Here is a 25,458-nt window from a genome sequence, read left to right as displayed (position 1 = left end):
CGACGACATGCGCACATGGCGTCCACGCGACGTGTCGGTGTCTGATGTTGTTACGTTCGGCGCGTTCGCCGCAAAGACATGCCGCCATGCCGCTGGATGATGCTTAACGGTGCGCCACCATTGCTTCGCCTGACCACTTTTGCATCCTTTTCTCTTGAGCACTTTACAGCGCATGATGGGGTTCTTCAAGAAGCGCGGCGGCGCTGTCGTTGATGGCGACCAGATCGACAGCTCAGATTCTGCTTCGCCTCATCGCCAGCACGAGTCGACTAGGCACGACGAGATCGTCCATGATGAGAATGTCTCTACGATTGAGACTCAGAAATGGAAGGCGACATCGAAGAAAGGCGGCGATGTCGCTCAAGCGCTCTTTGACTCGCCCGACCAGCTTCACGAGTCGATTGATCCGGCTGAAGAGAAGAAGCTGGTGCGCAAGATCGACTTTATGATCATTCCATATTTGGCTGTCTGCTATGCTTTCTTCTACATTGACAAGACGACGCTCAGCTATGCCGCAATCTTTGGCATTCGCGAGGATTTGAATCTCGTGGGAACGCAGTATAGTTGGCTGAGCAGTACGTGAAAACCTGTCATTTCGAAGAAACAAAGCTGATGTTATTGTCCAGGTATCTTCTACTTCGGCTTCCTGGCCTGGGCTCTACCTACTAATCTCCTCCTTCAACGCTTCCCAGTAGGGAAGTATTTGGGCTTCAACATCTTCCTCTGGGGCTTCTTCCTCATGCTTCAAGCCGCCGCACCGAACTTCAGCGCCCTCGCCGCCCTCCGTGCCCTCGCTGGCGCAGCTGAGGCAGTCGCGGACCCTGCCTTCATGCTCGTCACCGCAATGTGGTACACTCGCCGCCAACAACCTATCCGCATGGGTCTCTGGTACACAGCCAACGGCCTCGGAATCGCACTCGGTGGCCTCTTAGGCTATGGAATCGGCAACATCAAAGGCAGCCTGCCATCCTGGAAATTCGAGTTCATCATCATTGGCGCCTTATGCTGTCTCTGGGGCATTGTCATGTGTATTTTCCTACCCGACAGCCCCGTCACAGCCAAAGGTCTCACGCAACGCGAAAAACGCATCGCAGTCGAACGACTCCGAGAAGACCAAACTGGAATCGAAAACAAACATTTCAAATCTTATCAAATCCGCGAAGCATTCCTGGATCCAAAATTATATCTTTTCTTCATCTTGGGCATGGTCTGCAATATCCCTAATGGCGGAATCTCGAATTTCGGAACGATCATTATTCGAGGCTTCGGATTCTCCACGCTCGTCACGACGTTGATGCAAATTCCCTACGGCTTCATAATTGCCGTGAGCATTCTCGTTTGCGTATACTTGAACGATTACATGTCGCGGAAAGGCCGGCAGACAAGATGCTGGTTTATCTTACTATTCTTGCTTCCGAATATCGCTGGTGCCTTTGGCCTTCGATTTCTGGCGCAGGATAACATGGGCGGAAGACTGACGTGCTATTATTTAACGGGTCCGTATAATGCGGCTTTCTGTATGATTTTGTCGTTGACGACGGCGAATACGGCGGGACATACGAAGAAGGTGGTGACGAATGCTGTTCTGTTTCTGGGATACTGTACCGGAAATATTGTTGGTCCGTTTTTCTACCTGGAATCGCAGCAGCCTGGGTATGAGTTGGGGATCTGGTCGATGATTGTTAGTCATCTGATTGAGTTTGTGGTGATTTTGGTGTTGAGGATGTTGCTGAGTCGGGAGAATAAGAGAAGGGATATGATTCAGAGTATGCAGGAAGGTGGTTTGGAGGGAAGAGATCTGGATGGGACTGCATTTGCCGATTTGACGGATCGCGAGAATTTGAACTTCCGATACATCTATTGACGGGAGCGAAGCAGGTTGAAGAGTCGAGACAGCAAGGTCATTACTTCATGTGCATTTCGGCATTGGAATGGATGTCTTGCTGCATACCTGGAGCGAATTCAGCTTTTCTCGCCGGAGATGTCACAATCTTCCTATACCTTCGAGTGTGGCAACCCATCGGACTACATTTGCAGTCGCACCTTGGGTTGCGTGATGCTCTTTCGTCGTCACAAGTCTGAGGCATGGACCTGAGGATTATCGAATATCGATGCTGCTGCTGCTGTAGCAAGCTCCGGGTGGTTCGGTAGATTGAAGTGCCAAGTCCACACGTAGTGGGTCCGCGATGCTAGCTCGAAAAACTCTGTTGTCTGAGTCTTCATATTTGCGCCTTTCCTCTCACTGTCATCCAACAACCCCATTGCCGGGGTAGCTCAATCGGTAGAGCGTGTGGCTCTTAAGGACAACAATGTCCTGAAACCTCAAGGTCGTGGGTTCGAGCCCCACCTTCGGCTATTCCTATACAAAGTCTTCAGACCTGACCATTCTTTTTGATTTTTGGCTGTGCGTTGCCCTCGAACTCGACTGGACATGCGACACCGTCTTGTTGGGGTCGTAGAATGTCTTTTTGGGGTGGGCTTTCGGAGATGCATGGGGCCATGTAACATAATAGGTTGTTATTCTCCTGGCCTGTCGTCGACGATGCAGCAAGTTGGATCTGCAGGTGCGGCATCTCGGCACTCTCTGATCAGCTATCAGGCGCACCCTTGAAGCATGAGCTTTTGTTCTGCAGGACAATCGTAACAAGAGGACGGAGCCATCTCTCGGTGTTGAGACTCACCCGTGCCATCGACCAACACCATGGACTCTACCTTCGACGAAGAAGTCGATGAAGGAGACGTGTGGACGCCTCTGCAACTTGCATCATCAAGTGGAGATCTTGCAGCTGTTGAGGCTTTGCTAATAGCTGGCCATGATCCGAATGAGCTTCCGAGGGGCTTCTACGGGCGAACAGCTCTTCAGGCTGCAGCAGTCGACGGGCATATTCCTGTTGTCAAGCATCTCCTCAAGGCTGGAGCCAGTCCAAATGCGCCAGGCGGAAACAATGGTGGTATACCGGCATTGGCACTCGCGGCCAGATCTGGCCACATGTCTATTGTTCAATTGCTCATTGAAGCCGGTGCCGATCTCAACGCATCACCTCATAGATACATGGGTCGGACAACGCTGCAGGCTTCCGCAGAGAACGGACATTTGGAGATCGTGGAGTTGCTCTTGAGTCGAGGTGCTGATGTCAACGCATCTATGGCACACCACTTTGGTCGTACAGCACTCCAAGCAGCTTCAGCCGGAGGACATGGCGCCGTCGTAGAGTGCCTGCTTGAATGTGGCGCAGACGTGAATGCCCCAGCTTCGAAGTACAGAGGGCTAACGGCGCTTCAAGGGGCGTGCAGCTGCGGAGATGTCGCTATAGTGAGAAAGCTTCTTGAAGAAGGTGCAGAAGTCAACGCTGCCGCGAGCTACTACAATGGCGTGACTGCTTTGGCTGCTGCATCAGCGTCAGGCAATCTGGAGATACTTGAAGTGTTGCTGCGAGCTGGTGCAGATGTCAGCCAACCGTCTGGAAATAAACATCAAATTGCATTGGAGATAGCGGTTGCAAATGACCATGCCGAGCTTGCGAGCCTCCTGACGCCAAAGCGCCCAGTGGACGATGGAGGAGATGATGGGAACGACAAGTAAACTGCAAATAACTGGGGCTGTTGGCTGAGTAGACACGCAGATGAAGCCATAGGGTTTCCCCAACGACTGCTCTATGTCCTCGACAAACTTGAGATACCCGACCAAGGTCACATCGAATCCATTGCGTGGTGTCCGTGAAGTGGTCGAGTCTGGCAGGCTTGTGCGCTCGGACACCAGCCTTGTTGAGCAAGATATTATTTGCGCGCGGTGATAAAAAAAAAATTGTGCCAAAACGTATGCAGCGGTCCAAATTCCAGATGGACTTGCAGTCAGCAAGAAAGAGCAAGACGTGGAGGGTGTAGCGATCAGTATCAGGAGGCCTTGCTTGATGACAGGGTCGGGTCGGAGTCGGAGTCGGAGAGCGGAAGAAGCCGCTGCCGCCGCGATCAGACTTGCCGTCTTGAAACGATTCAGCGTCGCGACACGAACATCGCTACACGCACGCACGACCGGCCTGACAGGACATCGCCAAGGTAGCGCTCACTCTGTGGCAGATCTGGCGCGCTCGACAGACAATTAACTTCCAGCAGCAGTAGCGGCTCCACGAGCTCGCACCGCCGCCGCCATGTCTGACGGTACGCCCCTCCGCAGTTCAGCATTTCGCGGGCAACCCACTGATAGTGACTTGATAGCCGATTTCGACAAAGTGCGGCAGGCGCAAATCGAGCGGAACGCAGGGAAGAAAGGCTTCAAGGACGCCTCCAGCCAGCGCACTAACAACAACAAGGGCGTCTCTCTCACCGAAAACTTCGACAAGGAGCTCTACGGAAATGACTCAGGCGACAAATTTGCAGGCTACAATACCATCATCGATGTCAACGATGACGAGGACATGGAGGATGCCGACGACGGCGAAAGCGGCCGATTGATCGGCCAGTACACCGCGACGGCTGCTCAAATAGGAGAATGGGCGCACGGTGAGAACGCTGAGGACGATATCCTACAGAGTTGCGAGAAGCAGGCGCAAATTGCGAGCCGAGAGACCGACTACCAAAAGCGTCGATTCCAGCGCGGTCTCGATGGAGATGGCGAGAAGACGTACAAGGAGGTTATGGCAGAGCGAGAGCTGGAGCGCGAGGAGCAACGAGTTCGTAAGCTCATCGAGGACCAGAACAAGGAGGCGATTGCCAATGGTGACGATGATGCGATGGAAGGCGTGGAAGGCCGCCCCACACTGAAAGACAAGACTCCCGAGGCAGAGGACAAGCCGAAGCGAACGAGGAAGAGACGTTGGGACACCTCGGGAGAACCTGCGGAGACGAATGGCGATGCGCAGGCCAACGGAGCGAACGGCACGAATGGCACGAACGGGCACGCGACAAACGGAGAGGCTGCAGTCAAGAAATCGCGATGGGATTCCACACCAGCGCCCGATGGAGATTCAGCACCTAAGAAGCGCTCCAAGTGGGATCTGGTGTCAGCTGGCAGCGGAGGTGGCGGTCAAACCAATGGTGCAGCAGATGCGGCACCAACGGGACCTGTGGTGGCCTTCGGCAATGATGCATCAGGCCGCAACGCACCGCTGTCAGACGAAGAGTTGGACGAAATGCTGCCCAGCGAGGGCTACAAGATCCTCACACCACCTCCAGGCTATGAACCACTGCGAGCACCCTCGAGAAGGGTCGCACCATCAGCCACGCCAGCGACTGGCGGTTTCATGAACCAGGAACCAGTGGACGCGCGGTCGATGGGCAAGCAACTACCATCTGAGATCCCAGGCGTTGGAGACCTACAGTTTTTCAAGGCCGAGGATATGGCCTACTTCGGCAAGCTGGTTGACGGAGCCGACGAGAACGACCTCAGTGTGGAGGAGCTCAAGCAACGCAAGATTATGCGGCTGCTTTTGAAAGTCAAGAACGGCACACCACCAATGCGAAAGACCGCACTGCGTCAACTCACGGACAATGCACGAAGCTTTGGTGCCGGACCGCTCTTTGACCAGATCCTCCCCCTACTCATGGAAAAGAGCCTGGAGGACCAAGAGCGCCACTTGCTCGTGAAAGTCATCGATCGTGTTCTCTACAAGCTTGATGATCTCGTCAGACCCTACGTGCACAAGATCTTGGTGGTTATTGAGCCACTTCTCATCGATCAAGACTACTATGCTCGCGTGGAGGGTCGCGAAATCATCTCCAACTTGGCCAAAGCCGCCGGTCTGGCCACCATGATCTCCACGATGCGGCCGGATATCGATCATGTGGACGAATACGTGCGGAATACAACAGCTCGAGCGTTCGCTGTCGTTGCTTCAGCACTCGGCATCCCGACCCTCTTACCATTCCTCAAAGCTGTGTGCAAGAGTAAGAAGTCGTGGCAAGCTCGACATACTGGTGTCAAAATCATTCAACAGATTCCCATCCTTATGGGTTGTGCTGTGCTCCCTCATCTCAAAGGTCTTGTCGACTGCATCGGCGAGAACCTAAATGACGAGCAAGCAAAGGTTCGAACAGTCACCTCGCTTGCTCTTGCCGCGCTTGCAGAAGCGTCAAACCCCTTCGGTATCGAAAGCTTCGACGACATCCTCAACCCACTCTGGACTGGAGCGCGCAAGCAGCGTGGTAAAGGCTTGGCTGGTTTCCTGAAGGCTGTTGGTTACATCATCCCACTCATGGACGAAGAATATGGCAACTACTACACCAGTCAAATCATGGAAATCCTGATCCGAGAGTTCCAGTCTCCAGATGAAGAGATGAAGAAGGTCGTGCTCAAAGTCATCAGTCAGTGTGCTGGTGGCGCGGGTGTGACGGCCACTTATCTCAAAGAGCACGTGCTGAACGAGTTCTTCAAATTCTTCTGGGTTCGAAGAATGGCGCTCGATAAGCGGAACTACAAGCAGGTCGTCGAGACCACGGTCGACTTGGGTCAAAAAGTCGGCGTCGGCGAGATTGTTGAGCGAATCGTTGGTAACCTCAAAGATGAGAGCGAAGCTTATCGCAAGATGACAGTCGAGACGATCGAGAAGGTCATCTCTGCCATGGGCGCTGCTGACATCAACGAGCGTCTCGAAGAACGTCTTGTTGATGGTATTCTCCATTCGTTCCAAGAGCAGAGCGTCGAGGACGTGGTCCTGCTCAATGGCTTTGGTACAGTTGTCAACTCCCTTGGGACGCGTTGCAAGCCATACTTGCCACAGATCGTCAGTACCATTCTCTGGCGACTCAACAACAAATCTGCCACCGTGCGACAGCAAGCGGCAGATCTCATTACTCGGATTGCGATCGTGCTGAAGCAGTGTGACGAGGACGTCTTACTTGGCAAGCTGGGATCGGTCCTGTACGAATACCTCGGTGAAGAGTATCCCGAAGTCCTGGGCAGTATCTTGGGCGCCATGAGGAGCATCGTTACCGTGGTTGGCATCAGTAGCATGCAGCCCCCTATTAAGGATCTGCTACCGCGATTGACACCAATTCTGCGGAACAGGCACGAGAAGGTGCAAGAAAACACAATTGATCTAGTGGGACGTATCGCCGACCGCGGACCAGAGTCGGTCAACGCACGCGAGTGGATGCGAATCTGCTTCGAGCTGCTCGACATGCTCAAGGCACACAAGAAGGGCATCCGGCGTGCTGCGAACAACACATTCGGTTTCATTGCCAAGGCCATTGGACCACAGGATGTGCTTGCCACACTATTGAACAACTTGCGCGTCCAAGAGCGTCAGTCGCGTGTCTGCACGGCTGTCGCCATTGGTATCGTCGCCGAGACATGTGCGCCTTTCACGGTTCTGCCCGCTCTCATGAACGAGTATCGCGTTCCAGAGCTGAACGTGCAGAATGGTGTTCTGAAGTCACTATCCTTCCTTTTCGAGTACATCGGCGAAATGGCTAAAGACTACGTCTATGCCGTTACGCCCCTTCTCGAAGATGCCCTCATTGATCGCGACCAGGTGCACCGTCAAACTGCCGCTAGTGTCGTCAAGCACGTCGCACTTGGAGTGGTCGGTCTAGGGTGCGAAGATGCCATGCTGCACTTACTCAACCTGCTCTACCCGAACTTGTTCGAGACCAGTCCGCACGTTATCGATCGTGTTATCGAAGCTATCGACGCAATTCGCCTCGCAGTGGGCACGGGAGCGGTTATGAATTACGTCTGGGCAGGTCTTTTCCACCCGGCGAGGAAAGTGCGAGTGCCGTACTGGAGACTGTACAATGACGCGTACGTGCAAAGCGCGGATGCCATGGTGCCCTACTATCCAGCCATCGAAGATGACAAGCTGGTGCGGCATGAGTTGATGGTTGTGTTGTAGATCGCCGCATAACGCGCGCGAGACTGAATGTATATGACAAAAAGAATGCATAGGGTGAAGGTCACGCTAGCTGTACTGAAGTGGCGATGCACGTCGCTGGGCAGGCACTATTCCATAAAAAGGCATGATTCTGTGCACAGCAGGAGCGTTGGGACGGTGGCTGTTTGCGCTGACCTGATTGTAGCTAATAGACGACCACGCAATGAGATATGAAGCTTTCACTTCATTGTCACTCACATTACATTGTTTGCCTCCAATCATTGCATCTCGCTTTTGCCCATTTCCACAATCTATGCCTTCGTTTTCTCTTCCCCAAACTTCTAACTTGTCACATACGCGGTCATGCCAGCGCCAAACAGCGAACACTGGGTCGACTCTACCGTCTCATACGACCCCTCGGCCATCCTTGATGACATCTCCGGCCAACTCCACCTGACTCCAGCAGCGAAACGACCTTTCCACCTCCTCGTCTGGAAGCATGTCAACGAAAACTTTGTCATCGAACCGAACGTTTTCAATCCTGTCGCATTCCTCCAGAATACCACCCTGGAGGCTGGACTACCAGCGCAATTATTACACCTGGTCGATGCGTTTCTGAATATGTATGGGATGATCTTGTGGCCGGATTCGCAGCACGGAGATGAGCTTGGGCACGTGGGAAGGAGGCATCTGGTTCGAGGCCGGGAGTCATGGTATGCGAGACAGGGCTATTGGAATATCGAACAAATAGTAGGTGGAGGCGCGGCAACGACGAGAGTCGATGAGCCTTTCATGAGCCTGCATGGGGTTGGCGCCGAAGGAGAGGTCGGGCGGGCTTGGACAAAGTTGGGTACAGTCTTGCAGGTGAGTGATTCGAGCGATGGTTTTCAGATTTTAGTGGCTGATATATTGTCCCCCGTGGCCCAGAATTACATCATGGCTATGCTTAGGCAAGATTGGCAGATGAGAGCGTTTCTGGAGACCGAAACTGCAAAACTCCATATCGAGGAGTTATTGGAATCTATCACTGGCAAGAAGATCAACGGGCCGCTCGACATGGCGGGAAAACAGAAGATAAGACCTAACGCGCGACCGCAACGCAAAGGAGCATGGCAGTCATTCGAAGGGCAATGGTTAAGACCGGATCAATTCTCTGGCATAGCTCCAAACTCAAATGTGATTGAGATGCAACACATACACCCCTACGCCTACCCCAGACCGCATCGATTCAATCTAGCCACTGCATTACCAACTCAGCAGACGCCGGCCGTACTTACGAATCCTTGGGCAGTGCCCCACATACACTCCCGGCAGAACGCATGGCCGCCTCGAAGCATTTTGCCGCATGAAAGCCCCCTAGAGTTCCAATGGCGGCAGAACAATCTTTATCTCTACCCAACGAACAGCGAGCACAGTCATTTCCTGCAACAGCAACCGATACCAGTGCAAGTCCAATCTTTGCCTCAACCTGGTACCATCAATGGCGTGCCCATCCTTCGGTCGCCGCCGCGAGGTCGAAGAGGGCTGCGTCTGGAGAAACGTCAAGAACTACCCGGGGCAGGTGGTGAGATCGGAGAGCTTGGTGAGGGAGGTTCGACAGTACGCAATGGGTCCGTCAACGAAATACAGACAGGACTCGGCACGACGGAAGGTCCTGGCCATGGACTGCAGGACGCAAAAGCTGCCGAGCAGCGGTACTACCGCGTGAAGTCTCCGTGGAGGGCAAGAGACCGAGGCCGGCGAGTGAGCGAAGAGAGTAACAAGACGGTTTGAGGGAAGTCACAAAGCTTTGCTCTTCACTTGGTCTCTCATCTAGGGCGCCTTCAGTCGCTTTACAGTACGTACAATCCTTCTTGTTAATCGTCGCCGGTTCTCACGCGCTTCCTGTACAAGTTGTGTCAAAAAGGGCATTCTACTGCACACCTTTAGAAACCATATCTGGCTCATCCTCTTCCGCACCTTCTTTCATCAATTTCTTATCCGGACCTGCCCACTTGATCTCATACGTGTCAATGCCATCATGGCTACCTTGCCAATCATGTTTATGCAGTCCAAACCCTTCTGCTTCTGGTTGCGGAATTCGAGGGAAGATGCCCATTTTGAGCACGACTTTGCCCGGATAGAGTTCTGTTTCAGATTTGATGGGGCTGAGAAATGGTGAGTGAATGTCAGTAACCAGATCAACCGCCCAGAAATCATGCATTGGAAATCAGAGGAGAAATGTCAACGCACTTCCCGTCTTTACCACAGAATGTCCTGTGTACGGCATTCCCGCTCAGTGTCGCATAGTCTTCGTATGTCTTCAGTGTTCCATCTTTGTCTTCGATTGACACTTTCTCTTGTTCGATGAGTAAGTTGCTCGCGACGTAGGAGCCGGCGACTTTTCGGCAATTGGCGCAATGGCAGAGATGGCCGCGTCGTTTCGTGAAGAGCTCGTTGTCGGTGATTGTGACTGTCACGCTACCGCAGAGACATGTTCCGCTTAGCTTCTCTGAGAACTCGGACACGTCGTGGTCTTTGGGATCGCCGGTGGGTGCGTTTGGCATTTTGGAGACTGTATGTTAGGTGATGAAGGAGAGGAGGAGAAGGGAATTGGGAGCAGACGCTGGATATACGAAGGCCGAGGAGGAGAAGAAAGGAGAATTACCATTACTCGAGGCAAGATAGCTTGACGTAGGTGAAGCTCTAGACCAACACGACTCCGCACGTATTTGTGTTGTCGCTCTCGTGGTCATTTACTCGAGCTGCTGACAATTCCGCAGCTTCTCCAGGTACATTCCGTTGTCGTCCATGTCGGGTGACAGGTGAAGTCAATGTCATGGAGCTTGAAACGGACTGCGGTCCTGCTGTTATAGGGATCCAAGCAATAATGGAGACTGTGATGGGCGGATCTCGATCAGCGGCATGTTGTCATCGTGCTTCACAGCCAACAGCGCAGAAGTGGGGAAAAATTGTGTTCACGTGATCGTGTCGGTTTCGCGACGGCCGACGCGACTGGAACGCGCTTCCCATTTCCGGTTGCCACCTCATGCCGCAACATCAACGACAAGACTTTGACGAAATGAGAGATGCCGCACAGTGACGACTTTGGAACCGACGACGATGACACAGTATTTCTTATCGCTGCCACCCAGGCAGAAGCATCCCAGCCTCATGACTTTGAGCCATCTTCCCGGCCCCCCAAGCGCCGCCGGGTGACTCGGAAAGGCCCATCAAATGTCGATGGAGCCAGCGATGTCGAATATGAGTGGTCGGAGACGGACGAGGAGGCACATAGCCCGCCGAAGGTCTCTGCTAACTTGCAAAGTACGGCCAATGGCTTCACACAGGCCACCAGTGGAGGTAGCGATGACATTGAAGACAACCCATATTTGCCTGGGGAACTCCCTGGCGATGTGCAGGAAGTCCCCAGGGTGAGCCGATTCAAGATTCACGTCCCTGAGCAAGGAGGCAGGTTCCCAGATATGATCTATACCCAAACACAACATGGCCTTGATGAGCGACCCGAAGCCTTCAGAGGCGCAGTATGGAAACGACCGAAACCGCCGGTGCCTCTGGCATTTCCAGCGAAGCGCAGTGACATGCCGGATGGAGCCGCTGGTATCAAGGCGGCTGCTATCAACAGCATTGGCAACTACTTCCAGTCAGTGCCTGGTCGGGTCCGTGCACCTGTCGTAGAGGATGATGCGACTATGGCCGCACGTTTGCAAGCAGAGGAAGATGAATTGGCAAGACGCCGCTACGCAAAGCAACACGTGGGCACGGGAACCCAAGCCAATTTTGATGCGACACAGGATCTAGCAGATCTACCGGAGGACGCTTTTTCTTCATCTTCGCCTGAAAAATCGCCGAACAGGAATGCCGTTATCGAGTTGTCGTCACAGCCGAATCAATCTCAAGCACCCCGTCCTGTGAATTTCCGTGGACCACAAGATGGTCTCAAGCAGATGACGATATTCGGTCAGCCTGCGACACAAGATCTCACTGCATCTCAAGCAGCACAGAAAAGGCATGCCTGGCCCCTGGCGAATCGCGATGAAAACCCGACTCACCACAAGCTCGACGAGCAAGCAATGGCAACCTGGGTATACCCTACGAACATCGGTAGCATACGTGACTACCAATTCAACATTGTGTCGCGAAGTCTTTTCCACAACACTCTAGTCGCCTTACCGACAGGGCTAGGGAAAACTTTCATCGCAGCAACAGTCATGCTGAACTACTATCGTTGGACGAAAGATGCGCAAATTGTCTTTATGGCGCCGACGAAGCCCCTCATCGCCCAGCAGATGGACGCGTGTTATGGCATCGTTGGCATACCCAAGGGAGACACAGTACTAATGACTGGCGAGACAACTCCAGCAGCTCGAGCTGATCAATGGCTTGAGAAACGGGTGTTCTTCATGACGCCACAAACAGTCATCAACGATCTGAAGACTGGTATATGCGACCCAAAGAAGTTCGTGCTACTCGTGGTGGATGAGGCGCACAAAGCGACTGGCGCATATGCTTACACTGAAGTCGTACAATTTCTGCGTCGATTCAACAGCAGCTTCCGCGTGCTGGCTCTCACTGCCACCCCTGGCTCCACAACTGAGGCCGTTCAAGCTGTCATCGACAACCTTGGCATTGCGCGTGTTGAGCTTCGCACTGAGAGCTCCCTCGACATTAGGCAGTACACTCATGAGAAGCACACCGATACTCAAGTCTTCGACTTTAGCCCTGAGCAGGAGCTGATCATGGACTTGTTTGCTAAGACTTTGAGACCACTGCTTGACAAGATTCGTGGACAGAATGCATACTGGTCTAACGATCCACTCGCACTGACTGCCTACGGTCTTACACAAGCTCGGACAAAATGGACACAGTCTGATGCTGGCCGGAAAGCACCCATGCCGGTCAAAGGCATGATGAACGCCGCGTTCAACGTGTTGTCCAGCCTGGCCCATAGTATTGGGCTACTCAAACACCATGGCATCGGGCCCTTCTATTCATGTGTGCTCAACTTTCAGCGAGAGGTGGAGAGTGGTGCCCAGAAGGGCAAGACTGCTGCGAACATCGCACAAGATCAGAATTTTGTGAAAATGATGGGCACTATTCGGACCTGGACTAACAATCCAGATTTCATCGGCCATCCGAAGCTCGAGTACCTGCGCGAAATTGTGCTCAACCACTTCCTGGACGCTGGCGAAGGGAGGCAAGGCAGTGATGTGCCACCGAGCGCAACTCGCATCATGATTTTCGCTAGCTACAGAGACAGCACAGAAGAGATCTGCCGGGTCTTGAAGCGTAACGAGCCCACGATCCGGCCTCATGTGTTTGTTGGCCAAGCTGCGTCGAAAGGGCAGGAGGGAATGAACCAGAAGCAGCAGAACCAGATCATCCAGGACTTCAAGGCCGGAAAGTACAACACACTAATCGCCACGTCGATTGGCGAGGAAGGTCTTGACATTGGTACTGTGGACATGATCGTCTGCTACGATGCATCTTCATCTCCTATCCGCATGCTTCAAAGAATCGGGCGCACGGGGCGAAAGCGGACCGGCAAGGTTGAACTCTTGCTGACGAAGGGCAAAGAGGAGAGAGACTATGAGAAAGCTCAGGACAACTATGCATACATCCAGAAGACGATCGCAGATGCAACGAAATACTCCTACCGAGACGACCAGAGCCCTCGCATCCTACCGAGAGAATTCAAGCCAGTGCCCGACAAGAGACCGGTCGAGATCCCGGTTGAGAATACACAGCCTGTGGACCTCAACGAGAAGCATCGCAAGGGACGAGGCAAAACTAAACGACCTCCGAAGAAGTTCCACATGCCAGACAATGTTCGAACGGGGTTTGTCAAGGCATCGAAGCTGGATTCGGACAGCGAAGGTGATAATGATGACAGTACTCGTGTCGTGGCAAAGAAAAAGCCGGCAGCGTCAAGGAAGAAGCACACGACTCCCGTCTTCCAGAAGGTATCAATGCCAATCACACGTGCCATCACCCCTGAGCCAGAGATCGCTCTTCTGCCGCCGTTGGAGGAGGTGTTGCTCACGCGCGAGCAACAACAAGAGCTGGAAGAGAAGTACGCCCGCACTGCGGACGCGGATTTGGACGGGGTTATGGCTGGCCCTGATCTTGAACGCTTTCCCGAGAAGTTGCGGAACCTTGGATCCACCAAGTATATCAGTCATGGTCGAGCTGCTCTGCTAGCCGAGAAGACAATGAAAGCGGTGCACGAGATCACCACTGCGAAGTGTCTTCAGCTCAACGAAGCTCTGCATCTGAGTGACCTAGAAGACGCTGGCCTAGCCAAGTATCGACTTGTCAGTCCACAAATAAGAAATAGAGGTCCAAAACCACAGTCTGCATCTGGAATCGTTCCTGCTGCTGTCACGAAACATCCTGCCGTGCGGCCGAAGGAAACCACCGATCTGCAGCCGACAACGATACCATCCGACAGCGAGACCGAGGGGCGAGCTGGGAGGGCTCCCACCAAAAAGTCACGGGCACGAGTTCGCCGCATCAAAGTCGGCGGCATACCAGAGGAAGCCCAGCCCGATTCAGAACCCGAGCTACCACTTCCAGTGCGACCGCAGCCTGCCCCCAAGCCTCGAGGAAGACCGAGGAAGAAACGGGCCCTGCAACGCGAACCATCCTACGGTGATGCGGCCGCCGAAGGAGAAGAATCGAGTCCTGAGCGCACGCCAGCTGCGATGCGTATCCCTACGCAGGTCGCGTTGGGTGAGGAACTTGGCTCCCGCGACACAAGCGGCGAGGAGGAGGAGGAGGAGCAACCTGACAGTGAAGATCTTGCTTTCATGGCACCCAGTGATGAGGTTAGCATGATGAGCTCCTCCCAACCTATCACGCCTGCTCCAAAGCGTGGTAGGCTGAAGCAGGGAGTGCGAAGTCGACTCAGCGATGTGGATGAGATCGTTGAGAGCGAGGAAGAGATGGAGCTTGATTTGGAAGCGGATCTCGAAGAGGATGACGTGGTGGAAATCGATGTCAGACCCTTCGCGAAAGGGAGGAAGAGACGAGTGGTTACAGAAAGCGACGATGATGACTGATGTATTGCCTAGGCATGCATCGTGTCTCGCGCAAGTCCCACTTCCCACCTCTTCGACGTTTCCTGTCACCTAATGCATAAGTGCAGACAGTTGGGATCGTAGCTCGCTTAGTAACCTGTCAACGCAGACATATAGCCGGGAAGACTAGTACAGAGAATTATCACGTTTGCTGGCCACGAGTCTTATTCGCTCATCAAGAAGACACACTACGTTTCGTCGCACAGGTACGCAAGGCTGACGCACATTTCACTGACTCGCGAACCAAAACGGCCAGGATTGGGTTTGAAGATTAATTATATTGAGTCACGTCACAATTGCCTCTACATTCCAAATCGTCCAGTGTAGTACATCTTTACATTTGTGGTCACTCCGACTGGACAGCTGGTACACTGCCGCTTGCATAGTGGACATCAAATCCTCCTTTGCAAAGGCAGTACGCTCTCCAGCTTGCCTTCAGCGCTTCGCATCTCTTTGACCACCTCTCTGAGCCCTCTCGCCCGAAGCATATCGCCTCTCTTCTCCGCCTCATCAGCCAATTTGGCCCATTTTGCCAGATGTCGATCCCACATACATGTTGGAAGGCCCAGGTCCAGTTGAATCCTCATCGAGAAGCTCGGCTGCGCATTTTTCCGCAACCTTTCTCCTCGCTCTGTAGAACGCAACGATTTCTTCTCGCGTCTCTTCATCAATCCTTCCAAACAGATCTCCAACCTGACCTCTCCTCCCCATCTCCTTTCGGTTGACCTGTTTCCTTGTAGGTCAACCTCCTCCAGAGCCCCGACACACCGCTTCACAATCTCGATGACTTGACCTCCAATTTCACCCCTCGGCCACAGAACTCTCGAGACCCGTTCGTTCCTCACCTGGCAACAGCATCCTAAACCATGGATCCGTTGAAAGGCTTCCTCGCCGATCATAGTGCGGAATTTTGTGAGTACGCTCTTCGCGTCGTTGCCTTGAAAATCCGGATCATGGTTGATGTAGAATGTGTTCTGCTGATAGAATAGCAAATGTGTCTCGTAGCGTATCGCTTTGCTGACGCGGGTGAGAGCGAGGAGATTCTCCCTTTCATTGCTAGACGAGCTTCCCCCACTGCCAGACTTCCTTTTCACGTAGGGTCCATGAGCCAGGCGGTTTCCTTCGTCGCGGTAGGCGTGTATGACGAAGGGTTCAGGGAATTTCATGGCGAGAGTGAAAATCTTGCGGCGGAGACTTGGAGGTAGGGTGCTGAAGAGGCCTGCTGGAGAGGGGAGGTGAGAGAACCATTTTCCGGTTCGTTGGCGGCGAGGAAGATTGAGAGTGAGTTTGTGGAGGTCGATGTCTTTGAGACGAAGAGATGAGAGTGGGAGAGTAGTGTTGGTGATGGCGATCAGAGAAGAGGGCTTATGTTTGACGAGAGGGAGTTCGGGAAGAGGTTTGGTTTGACCGGGTTGTCGTTTTCCAGTTGAGGCATTGAGGCGCTTGTTCGGAGGCATGCCTTGCAATATGGCCATGGCTGTTCCAGGGGCTTGGGATGATGCCGCAGATTCTGGTCGGTCAGTAGCTCAGGCCTTGAAGGATCGGTCAATGGCCGACCGCTCATGGGTATTGTGATAGCTGATCAAGTAGAAGCTGATTTGTTCATGCATTTCGTACCTGTATCTTATAATCATGCTTCATCTGGTCGCATGACTGGCGTCGTCACGCCACGACGCTCTACTGACAGCCATGGCCACTGCCGTCCATTTGCGCACGCCTGACCACGCAGCTTCCGCGCCAGTCTGTATCACTCTCTCATCGCCCCATCTTATCGATCACCTCCCTATGCGCCGCACGATCTTTCTCCGCCTCGCTCAGCGGCTGTATACTCCTCAGATCGCCGACCACATCCTTCGCTTTCCCGAAATACACCTCTTGTAGCATATTCCTCATCCTCGTCTCCATATCTTCCACCATCCTGCCGATGTTGACGACGTGACTCTGTTCGATCTCGGCATCCCGGAGTCCCTGCAAAGGACTGTCTTGTTGTGTCTGTCTCGTCAAATTCCCCGCCAGTTCTAGGTTATCCACGGCATTCGATTGCAGCCCGAGATCCAGAATGACTGTTGATGTCAATTTATAGTGCGCGCTTCTCTTCGTCGCGGCTTCGTTGACTTCCAGCACATGGATACTGTCCCAACCGCCTTTTCCTGCAGCCGATCCACTCACGCTCTTCTTGAACAGCACTACGCCTGCGAATCCCTCGTCCAGTGCCCAGAGGTAAGCGCTGCTAATGCCACCTTCGTAGTACAGCTCTCGGTAGACATCGACGCCTTGGTTCAAGACTTCCTCCATGCGGCGTACGCGACCAGAGGGGATCAAGTCGGCGGCATCGTCTTCGGCTATCGGAGGCTCGAATTCATTGGACCAGGGCGAGCGGTACGAGTCTCCGTCGCGGTTGTAGTCGCAGCAGAGGTAGTCGCGGCCAGTTTTGGTGCAGCGTTTGGATGTCAAAGCGACATCGACGGAGGAGAGAAGGTCTTCTTCCAGCGAAGGTTGGAGAGAGATGATGCCGTTGAGGTTTTGCTGGGTGGAGGAGGGTGGAAGGCGGCGGAGGAGGTCGCTAGAGGAGCGGGTCAGCGTTGTCGCGTGAGAGGCGATGGGCAAACATACAGCGCTGCATCAAAAGGATCTGTTGTGGCCATGTTGGGCGTGTTTGGCGGGATGTGTAGACGCGGTGTGCCTCTAATGTATGAGCTGCCTGCAAGGGGAGGTGCGTGGTCCGAGAAAGTGGGGGATGTGTGTCAGTGCACTTCGCACTTCGACATCAACTTCAACATCCTCATGACATACATGTATTAAGAAAGAAGCCGCAGATAAACGAGCAAGACTTGGCCATCGACCGTCCCGAGTATAGATGAATGGTGGAAAGGCAACTCAACACACCGATGCAACAAAAAACACAGTGCAATTAACGCTTCTACTATCTATGCTCACGTCACTACATTCATCAGCAGCATACCTCTTCAATGTTGGAAGTGCGCCTAGCTGATACAGAAGAAGGGATCGTAAGGCATTCGTCGCCTCGAACATGACGTATCACAGGACGAGTCCGCTCTCAGAGTTTTCTCATAAGATACGGTCCACGTTGACTCCACGTAAGCCCCATACAACGGTATCTCATAAAACCCACGACCTTCATAGAACCTTCGCGCCCGGAGCATATGGGCTCCAGTTGACAACCGCAGAATGTTCCAGCCCCGCTGGCAGGCCTGAGTCTCAAGCTGTTGCAATACCATGTCCGCAGCGCCATACCCTCGTCCTCGGAACTCTGGCACGACGTACATTCTTTTGACTTCGGCCACAGTGGATGAGAGAGGTCGCAGTCCACCGCAAGCAACAGGAGTGGTCTCGTCGTAAGTTGCGACGACAAAAACAGGGACGTCTTCTGCTGAGAGTACCGTGCCTTGCCTGCCTTCGTTTTCGGAATAAATCTCTTGTCGTTGTCTTGCTCTCAATGCAACGGCGTTTTTGTCGTTCCAGTCGGTCAGGCGGACATCGAGTCTGTGAGCAGAGCTGGAAGAGGTTGCCATGCAGGTCTGCGTGGACTATCCTTTTCTGGTTGTGGAAGATATGGCCCACGACATCTAATGAGAACAATTCGTACTGTAGCTGACTGGAGAGCAGTCACCACGCGTCAGCGATAGTGCAGAGAGCGGCGGACAGGCAAGGTCTTCCGTTATTGAGGTCCAGATCCACACTGTCGGTCGCCAAGATTAGCCGAACAGTTCTGTCGTTTCCGTGTTTCGCTACAGTGCCCCAGACGCGAGTTGAATACATTCTATAACTATACGAATGTTATAGGGGAACAAAGGCTGTTCATGAATGGCCTTTCGTGTGAATGCGGCCACATCGCGAACGATGTGCCCGAGAGCCCAGCAAGATAACTACAGACTTTCCTCGACTGTTTGTGGTCGTCTTGATGAATGGTCCTTCAAGGTTGCTAATAACCTGCATAATTTCCGATAGCTGTATAGTCGGGATTGGCGCAGACCTCGCCTGCTCCGCATGTTGTCATTGTGTATGTCTTCGTAATTGTGGTGTATCCAGTGCCGGAGACAACGCGAGGACAGGTGCTAGGCACGCGTGTGGTAAGAATGCCCGGAGTGCTGGTCGTGCCTTGCGCTGAACTGGTAGATTGCAGCGCAGTGGTGGGAGGAATGCCTGTGATTGCGCTCGAGCCTGTTGTGACTAGTGGTGGAAGAATGGAGATCGCTGTGGAGCTCACGATGTGGGATGAAGAAGTTTTCGACGATGATCCACTCAAAGGCGAAGTGTATGCCGTTGTCGTAGTTAATGCGGTCGAGGATGAAAGCACTAAGTCGGTATAGCCAGACGGTAATCCAGCAGAAGACGAAGTTGTAGGAACGGCATAGCTCGGAGGATTAGACGTATCTGGGACTGAGGCAGCGCCGACGCCTCCTGGTAGATCGTAAGTGCCAGTCACTTCACTGAAGAGCGTACAGTTATTCGGGGGCTCAAATTGGAAGGCCACACAGCCCGCCGTGTTATCGCACGTGGCTGAGCAAGAGGCATAGTTCGGCACGATGACTCTCTTTGGGACGTCGGGAAGGATATCTCTTTTGTAGGAGTCCGGTACGATCGTGATCACGATCTGATCCTGCGGAATAATGGTCCCAATGAAACCACGCCCACATTGAATTGCGTATGTGTTGCCCTAGGAGTTCGAGCAGTACGGATCGTCCGAGGAAGATGGCGCACCACAGGCTTCATCGTACGTTCCTGGGCACGCTGGTCTTGGACTGGTCGTCGGCATTGTTGCGGGCTGAGACGCGGTGCCACTGCTACTTTCGTCTACATTGGAACTGGATGCAGAACTGTATTGACCAGGCACTTCGAATGTCGAGGTTGTTGCAATTGTGAAAGGGTAAGGTGAGCTGTATGTGATGCCTTCAGAGACCCAGCTCATAGACTTTTTGGACACGAACGTGACCATGGAAGAAGACACCGAGACAGACCGTGTGGAAGACGCTGTCGACACAGGGCCTGTGTAGGCCGGAGCTGATGGTAACGTGCTAGTGGTAGCGCCCATTCCCAGAGGGATCGTATTTGTGCTTCGGCCTGTAGGTGCAACTGAGCTGAGACTCGTGGAGTACGTAGATGTAGTGGCCACGTCTGCAGGCATTTGGAACACCTGAATCCTGTTGATCTCCCAATAGGCCTCACTCATGCGCTCGGGATACTCTCCCACGTAAGCATTGCATCGGTCGATCGCTTTGTCAGGAGTATTCTTTGGCACATTCTGTGGGCAACTAGGCCACTGATCGTAGACGTTGCCAGCCCAAGCGCCACAGAAATCGATGTTGATTATGATAGACATGTTTCGGAAATGCGAGTCGATATCGCAAGCACCTTGTGCGTTGACTGCTGGATGTCCGAATGTATTCACGTCAGGATTTCCTGCTGCGATGCTGGCAGGAATCTGGCCTCGCGGAAACCACCAGTGCTTGATGTAGTTGGAAGTCCACTCGGTGGCATAGACTCCACCTCGATTGGCGTTGAACGAGGCACCATAGTTGTTCGGATTGGCCGTGGTATTTTTGAGCTCAGATCCACACCCGGAATTGCCATTCAGAGACGAATCGCAATTCGATGTTGCAAAAGTTCCGGTCTGTCCGCTACCCATTATGCTACAGTTTGGCGAGCTATGTAGTGACATGGTGTTGGTCTCGGAAGTGTGGACTCCCTCAAGGATGTCTTTAAACAGTGTTAGCGGGAGTTTCGACCATAAGTAACCATAATGCAGGACTTGCCAATTTCTCCGTTCGCAGGCCAATTTGGCCCAAGAAGCCAGTACGCTGGCCAGGTACCACACCCTGTGGGAATGTGGCTAGCATCGAAGATGAACAAGCCATGATAGTAGGTGTTGAAAGATTCCAGACGAACACTGGGACGTCCGGGCAAATACTCGCCGTTCGGGAACGTGCCAGGAGGCCACTTGTTGATCGTATCCGGCTTGATGACGACGGAATTGTTCGCCGAGGAGTAATAGGCATAGCCATTAGTCAACGCAACACTCCTGTTCACGTATTTAACGTGACCATAGGTTGGGTCGTATCGGTTGTAGAAGGTGAACTTGTCGAAAAATGCAGATGGAGTATAATCATCCACTAGTCGATAAGATGCAGCTCCTGGTGCGCCTGAGCCGCTGAAATAAGATCCCCCAGGCGCCCATTGGGCTGTAGCATGAGAAGCAAACGGCAGCAGCACTCCTAGAGATGTGCCCGAGCGCAGTAGGGAGGACCGCATGATGACTGCTGCCCCCACGGATGGACTTCCAGCGAAACAGCGACTGCAACTCAATTCAAAGGGTACGAAGGAAACACCAAAAAATAGAGCCATAGTACAAAAGACAAGTTGTTGTCCGTACCGACATACCTTTACATTCCTCACTGCTTCAGCCAATGGCCTTCATTCCACATTGTACATTGAGCCTCAGCACTTCTATGCAGGCGCATGATGATCTTTTTGCCTGGCTAGATCTTGTGGAGACGTCGCAGACTCGAAAGCGATCGTCCAGATGCATCATGGAAGCTGAGGGCAGAGGAACTACGCAGCAGCGACTGCGATCAGAGAGGCACAACTTGTGAGTCGAAGGAAGCAAGGTGAAGTAAGAACAGAGAAGGATGGAAACGCCACGCGCAAAGTAGAGTTGTGTTGTGCCAAGCCGAGACCGCGTCGTTTCTTCCATCTGGAAGCCGCGAATCTCTGCCGCTACAAACGCATCTTTCAACAAATATATTATTCCTACAACACGCATAACATCTTGTCGATACCATGCTTTCTCGTCCAGCTACCAAGCTCAGTCTCACTGTCGAGGATATCGCCGAGTACGAGCGACGACAGGCTCAGCGGGACGCGCTCAAGCGACAAGATGAGAACACGCACGCGGAACAGACCTACCTTCAGCCCTCAGACGACACTCCTGCTGGCCAGCCCAAATCTAGGGCGAAGATGACACGCGAACAGCGTCTTGGATTGGGTGGCACTAGGAATTGAGGTGCGATTCCTTCGCTTGTTGGCCAGCCTGAGCATCTTGAGAAACCGAACATGACATTGGAACTTGGGCACGGCGGTCTCACATATCTCTTGAGCCTGGAACTTGCCTCGTTACTCTCGATGCGAGTATCACAATATCTACTTGCCGATGCGCGACTGGCAACAGCTCCTGCTACGAAATCGCGTGCTTTGGCTTCGGATTTATACCCACCGCTACAGCTCGCGCGGGCAAGACCACCTACGAATGCCGTTCTCAGCCACTCGCAGCACGGCACGAACTCGCTGCCCAATCCATACCATATACACTCACGACCTGGCACAACCGATGTGCACGGACCGCTCCATTCCGCCGGCTTCGAAAGCTAGAACACCGGTCGTCTGCGGTTGTAGTTATGTCTACGCTATGGATCAGGATCGTACTCGCTTTGAGTTCAGCCTCTGCTGGTATTCGTGCCATGACTACGGACTGCGCTCAATATCAAACTCAAATCGACCAAAATCAGGCAAGGTAGGTGAGCACGTGCGCCATACAGCGACAGGATAACAGCCGCTACGATGCATGATACGAAAATGCCCAGGTAGAGAGGTGTCGCCGCAGGTATCATGTTTATCGTCGATGGACGATGCAACACAGGGGAATCTTGAAAAAGTTTGAAGTGTCATTTGTGTCTTCCAATGTGCTTGTGTCTAGGATACATTGTATGACACGTGCCAATGGCAAAAGGTCTTACTGTATCATGTACTTGGAAATAGATCTGGCTTTATGCACTGAGCTGAATCGTGCTTGCTCCGTGAGGCGTGAGCGCCGCGGAACGTGGAAAGTAGCTCCTGTATCATTTCTCCTATATCCTCGATTTCTCATCTAGCCCTGCCTTGTGTAATTCATAGGAGAAATTTGTTGGTCTCTGTGATTCTGTCGCATCCCATACATAGAGGGACCGAGCTTCGCAGGGATCCTTCGCCTCGGCACGCTAGAACGCGCGGGTCGATCATCCGCAGGCGCCATCGTGCACCCTTGTCAGGAACGCGCATGCACTGGTCTGTACTTGCGCTTCAACATTGCTTGCAATTGCAACTCACAACGAACTTACGCACTAAAACCACGCTCGTTACGAATTCACGACAACAGCGACATCTAAAGAGTCCTCCAACACTTACTCGGTCGCTGGACGATCCACAAGCCTCACGCGAACGCATTCAGCACCCGCCTGCGACATTTACAGAGCCTTCTGCCCGCGATGCGGCCTTCTACCCTCCTCCCATTGACCGCTCTCTTCGCAACGACAGCACTTGCAGATGTCAAGTTCTCGAAGCCAGCGGCTGGGGCGACTCTCTCCGCCGGCACGATATCGATAGAGTGGGATGATTCTGGGGATACGCCGAAGCTCAGCGACCTGACTTCATATCAAATACAATTGATGCAAGGCGGAAATGACGATTCGAGCTCGGTAAGTCAGTACATCTGGCGTGGAAACAGCAGGAGAAGCAATGAATCTGCATGGCCAATCGTCTGGCGGCGAACACCTCGAGTGAAGGACATAAAGAGGGGTGCACTGACCACTCTACCAGGTCGCTCTGGCAGTGCTGTCCGCTAAGGGTGCACATTCTGCTGGAATGTCAGCCCAGGGTACTGTCGACCCTGCCGTCTCGGGGAACGTTAAGAATAGCTTCTACCTGAAGATGACATCGGTGGCCAAAGAGGGAGGACAAGTGATCAATTTCTCGGATCGGTTCAGCATAACAGGCTTGACCGGTACCGCACCAGCGAGCGTGGCGACGGCCATGAAGTCAGTGACAGGAACAGCTGGTCCAGCTACGATTGACCAAGTATCAAACAACGCAGGAGCTGCCGTGGGAGCAGATGGCGGCAGTTTTGATGTGCCTTACGCGGATCAGTCTGGAGCCACCAAGTACGCGCCGATGCAAGGCATTCCTCCGACGAAGATATCGGCCAAGAACTTCAAGCCGTTGCATCCCACCAGCGGCTACACGATAGCTACGACTTTCCTGCCGAATGCGAAGGTCCAGACCACTATCACTCAAAGCCAGACGTTCCATGTGAGCAGCATGGAGAACACTGTAAGTTGAGACACCAAATTTGCTACGTCGGCCACGCTGACATCTGCTCTTAGGCCGCGCCGCAAGCAGGACCGACGGACGACATGCAGAAATTTCTCAATCGGTGGAAGGACTAGAAGACGCCGCGCGAGTACTTTTTCTTTTTGCATACTGTGAACAGAGTTGCATACATCGCGGCCAGCAGCATCTCCTGTCATCTGCATTGCCTCCATGCGCGGAGTTTTCGCGAAATTTCTCTTTTATCGCAAGTTTTGGATGACAGATCAGAGGAATGAATTGTAGCATAGCGTGTGAGGGGTAAGGCATACAGGGGCGTTTGCCGTTACAGCATCATGAAGCGTCCAGTGCGGACGTGAGGAAAGTTCACCAGATTTTATGAGAGAATGAAAGCAAAAGCTCGCAACAATTGATGAATTCGATGCTCTGAGATCGTCCTCTCCATTTTCTATGACGGTCACGGCGTTCCGACCTTATCATGACTGTAGATGCTTTCTAGTGGAATCCCTAGTAGTGCTGCTCCAGCCAGTAAGGCAGCTTCAGGCAGAAATCCCTTCCCCAAATTCAAATCCTCTTTCCGACCAGTAGGTTCAATGCAAAACACGGAACATAGCAACAAAACAAAACAAGCAAAATTTGAAAATGCCTCCCACGATATCAACCTACCATTGCATTTGCTCTCAACTCCTTCTCGCCACTCCAGCAAATTTCAAGCAATTATCCGCCCGACAGTCGGACAAATCTTCAGTTCTCAAAATCAGCACGGAAGAAGAAGCTCTAGATGCGAATACGAGTCTTTTGATCAAGGATGCCGTAGAAGTGGAGAACGAGGCCACGATGTTAGAGTTGGAAGATGGATTTGAGAAGAGGTTTTTCGTGAAATGTAGGAGGTGTGGAATTGTGGTGGGGTACTTTCTGGATTGGAGTCTTTGGAATGAGGAAGGGGAGGGAAAGAAGAAGGGGAGGAGAGAGGATGTGGTGTTTTTGTTGGAGGGGGCGGTGAGGGGGAGTGAGGAGGTTGATGGGAAGGGAGGTGAGGAGAAAATGGGCGAGAAAGTGGGTGTTGCTGTGGGCAGTTGACGAGATGATTTTGGTGATGGGAGGGTATGCGGCATTGGGTCATGTTGTGTTCGCGGATGATGCTTTCAGACTCTGATGACTGATGTTCATGCCACTCAATGCGGCCGCGTCGTGGCGGTGGTTGGGAGGTGTGTTGCCAACGCCAAACCAGCGGCGCCGTCACACACTCACCGTTGTGCAGCGCGCCAAGTCAAGCGCGAACGATCGTGTCGGAGCAACAATGGATGTTTCAATTCCACGTGTCGGCCATGAACTACTGAACGCATCGTCGAAGAGCGAAGAGCTGGGGAGGATCTGGGCACGCCAGGGCAGAGTTTCGAAACACATGCTGTACATATGGACTTCACGCACTACATGCACAAGTTCGCCAGCAAGGCGGAAGCTGACGGGTGGTG

The 25,458-nt window shown here is 53.0% G+C and overlaps 11 protein-coding genes and 1 non-coding gene across 12 annotated transcripts; 8 read left to right on the top strand and 4 right to left on the bottom strand.

Moving 5' to 3' along the window:
- Nucleotides 1-172: 172 nt before the first annotated feature.
- Nucleotides 173-1,864, top strand: RHO25_006380 (uncharacterized protein; the record flags this gene model as incomplete). Its single annotated transcript, XM_023597208.2, has 2 exons — nucleotides 173-575; nucleotides 627-1,864. The coding sequence occupies 2 exons, from the start codon at nucleotides 173-175 to the stop codon at nucleotides 1,862-1,864; spliced, it is 1,641 nt and encodes a 546-aa protein (XP_023452667.1).
- A 399-nt stretch (nucleotides 1,865-2,263) lies between these two features.
- RHO25_006379 lies at nucleotides 2,264-2,355 on the top strand. Its single transcript has one exon. It is a non-coding gene; the product is annotated as a tRNA-Lys (tRNA).
- Nucleotides 2,356-2,701: 346 nt separating this feature from the next.
- On the top strand, nucleotides 2,702-3,583 carry RHO25_006378 (uncharacterized protein; the record flags this gene model as incomplete). The annotated part of the gene is made up of 1 exon (XM_023597207.1): nucleotides 2,702-3,583. One exon carries the CDS (start codon nucleotides 2,702-2,704, stop codon nucleotides 3,581-3,583), a length of 882 nt encoding a protein of 293 aa, XP_023452666.1.
- Nucleotides 3,584-4,148: 565 nt separating this feature from the next.
- On the top strand, nucleotides 4,149-7,829 carry RHO25_006377 (uncharacterized protein; the record flags this gene model as incomplete). Its single annotated transcript, XM_023597206.2, has 2 exons — nucleotides 4,149-4,158; nucleotides 4,216-7,829. The coding sequence occupies 2 exons, from the start codon at nucleotides 4,149-4,151 to the stop codon at nucleotides 7,827-7,829; spliced, it is 3,624 nt and encodes a 1,207-aa protein (XP_023452670.1).
- Nucleotides 7,830-8,171: 342 nt separating this feature from the next.
- RHO25_006376 (uncharacterized protein) lies at nucleotides 8,172-9,581 on the top strand (the record flags this gene model as incomplete). Its single annotated transcript, XM_065602778.1, has 2 exons — nucleotides 8,172-8,672; nucleotides 8,736-9,581. 2 exons carry the CDS (start codon nucleotides 8,172-8,174, stop codon nucleotides 9,579-9,581), a joined length of 1,347 nt encoding a protein of 448 aa, XP_065458850.1.
- A 100-nt stretch (nucleotides 9,582-9,681) lies between these two features.
- Nucleotides 9,682-10,354, bottom strand: RHO25_006375 (uncharacterized protein; the record flags this gene model as incomplete). Its single annotated transcript, XM_023597204.2, has 3 exons — nucleotides 9,682-9,692; nucleotides 9,768-9,955; nucleotides 10,041-10,354. The coding sequence occupies 3 exons, from the start codon at nucleotides 10,352-10,354 to the stop codon at nucleotides 9,682-9,684; spliced, it is 513 nt and encodes a 170-aa protein (XP_023452668.1).
- A 522-nt stretch (nucleotides 10,355-10,876) lies between these two features.
- Nucleotides 10,877-14,869, top strand: RHO25_006374 (uncharacterized protein; the record flags this gene model as incomplete). The annotated part of the gene is made up of 1 exon (XM_023597203.2): nucleotides 10,877-14,869. One exon carries the CDS (start codon nucleotides 10,877-10,879, stop codon nucleotides 14,867-14,869), a length of 3,993 nt encoding a protein of 1,330 aa, XP_023451794.1.
- A 410-nt stretch (nucleotides 14,870-15,279) lies between these two features.
- On the bottom strand, nucleotides 15,280-16,362 carry RHO25_006373 (uncharacterized protein; the record flags this gene model as incomplete). The annotated part of the gene is made up of 1 exon (XM_065602777.1): nucleotides 15,280-16,362. One exon carries the CDS (start codon nucleotides 16,360-16,362, stop codon nucleotides 15,280-15,282), a length of 1,083 nt encoding a protein of 360 aa, XP_065458849.1.
- Nucleotides 16,363-16,642: 280 nt separating this feature from the next.
- Nucleotides 16,643-17,532, bottom strand: RHO25_006372 (uncharacterized protein; the record flags this gene model as incomplete). The annotated part of the gene is made up of 2 exons (XM_023597202.2): nucleotides 16,643-17,450; nucleotides 17,501-17,532. The coding sequence occupies 2 exons, from the start codon at nucleotides 17,530-17,532 to the stop codon at nucleotides 16,643-16,645; spliced, it is 840 nt and encodes a 279-aa protein (XP_023452671.1).
- Nucleotides 17,533-19,565: 2,033 nt separating this feature from the next.
- RHO25_006371 (uncharacterized protein) lies at nucleotides 19,566-21,157 on the bottom strand (the record flags this gene model as incomplete). Its single annotated transcript, XM_023597201.1, has 2 exons — nucleotides 19,566-20,605; nucleotides 20,719-21,157. The coding sequence occupies 2 exons, from the start codon at nucleotides 21,155-21,157 to the stop codon at nucleotides 19,566-19,568; spliced, it is 1,479 nt and encodes a 492-aa protein (XP_023452673.1).
- Nucleotides 21,158-21,685: 528 nt separating this feature from the next.
- On the top strand, nucleotides 21,686-21,907 carry RHO25_006370 (uncharacterized protein; the record flags this gene model as incomplete). The annotated part of the gene is made up of 1 exon (XM_065602776.1): nucleotides 21,686-21,907. The coding sequence occupies one exon, from the start codon at nucleotides 21,686-21,688 to the stop codon at nucleotides 21,905-21,907; it is 222 nt and encodes a 73-aa protein (XP_065458848.1).
- Nucleotides 21,908-23,145: 1,238 nt separating this feature from the next.
- On the top strand, nucleotides 23,146-24,102 carry RHO25_006369 (uncharacterized protein; the record flags this gene model as incomplete). The annotated part of the gene is made up of 3 exons (XM_023597200.2): nucleotides 23,146-23,355; nucleotides 23,477-23,986; nucleotides 24,040-24,102. The coding sequence occupies 3 exons, from the start codon at nucleotides 23,146-23,148 to the stop codon at nucleotides 24,100-24,102; spliced, it is 783 nt and encodes a 260-aa protein (XP_023452672.1).
- Between the last annotated feature and the right edge of the window lie 1,356 nt (nucleotides 24,103-25,458).

This window comes from Cercospora beticola, chromosome 4 (genome assembly GCF_033473495.1).
Source record: "Cercospora beticola chromosome 4, complete sequence".
NCBI lineage: Eukaryota > Fungi > Ascomycota > Dothideomycetes > Mycosphaerellales > Mycosphaerellaceae > Cercospora > Cercospora beticola.
Note: the sequence above shows the minus strand (reverse complement) of the source record. Positions and strands in the feature narration are given on the sequence as shown.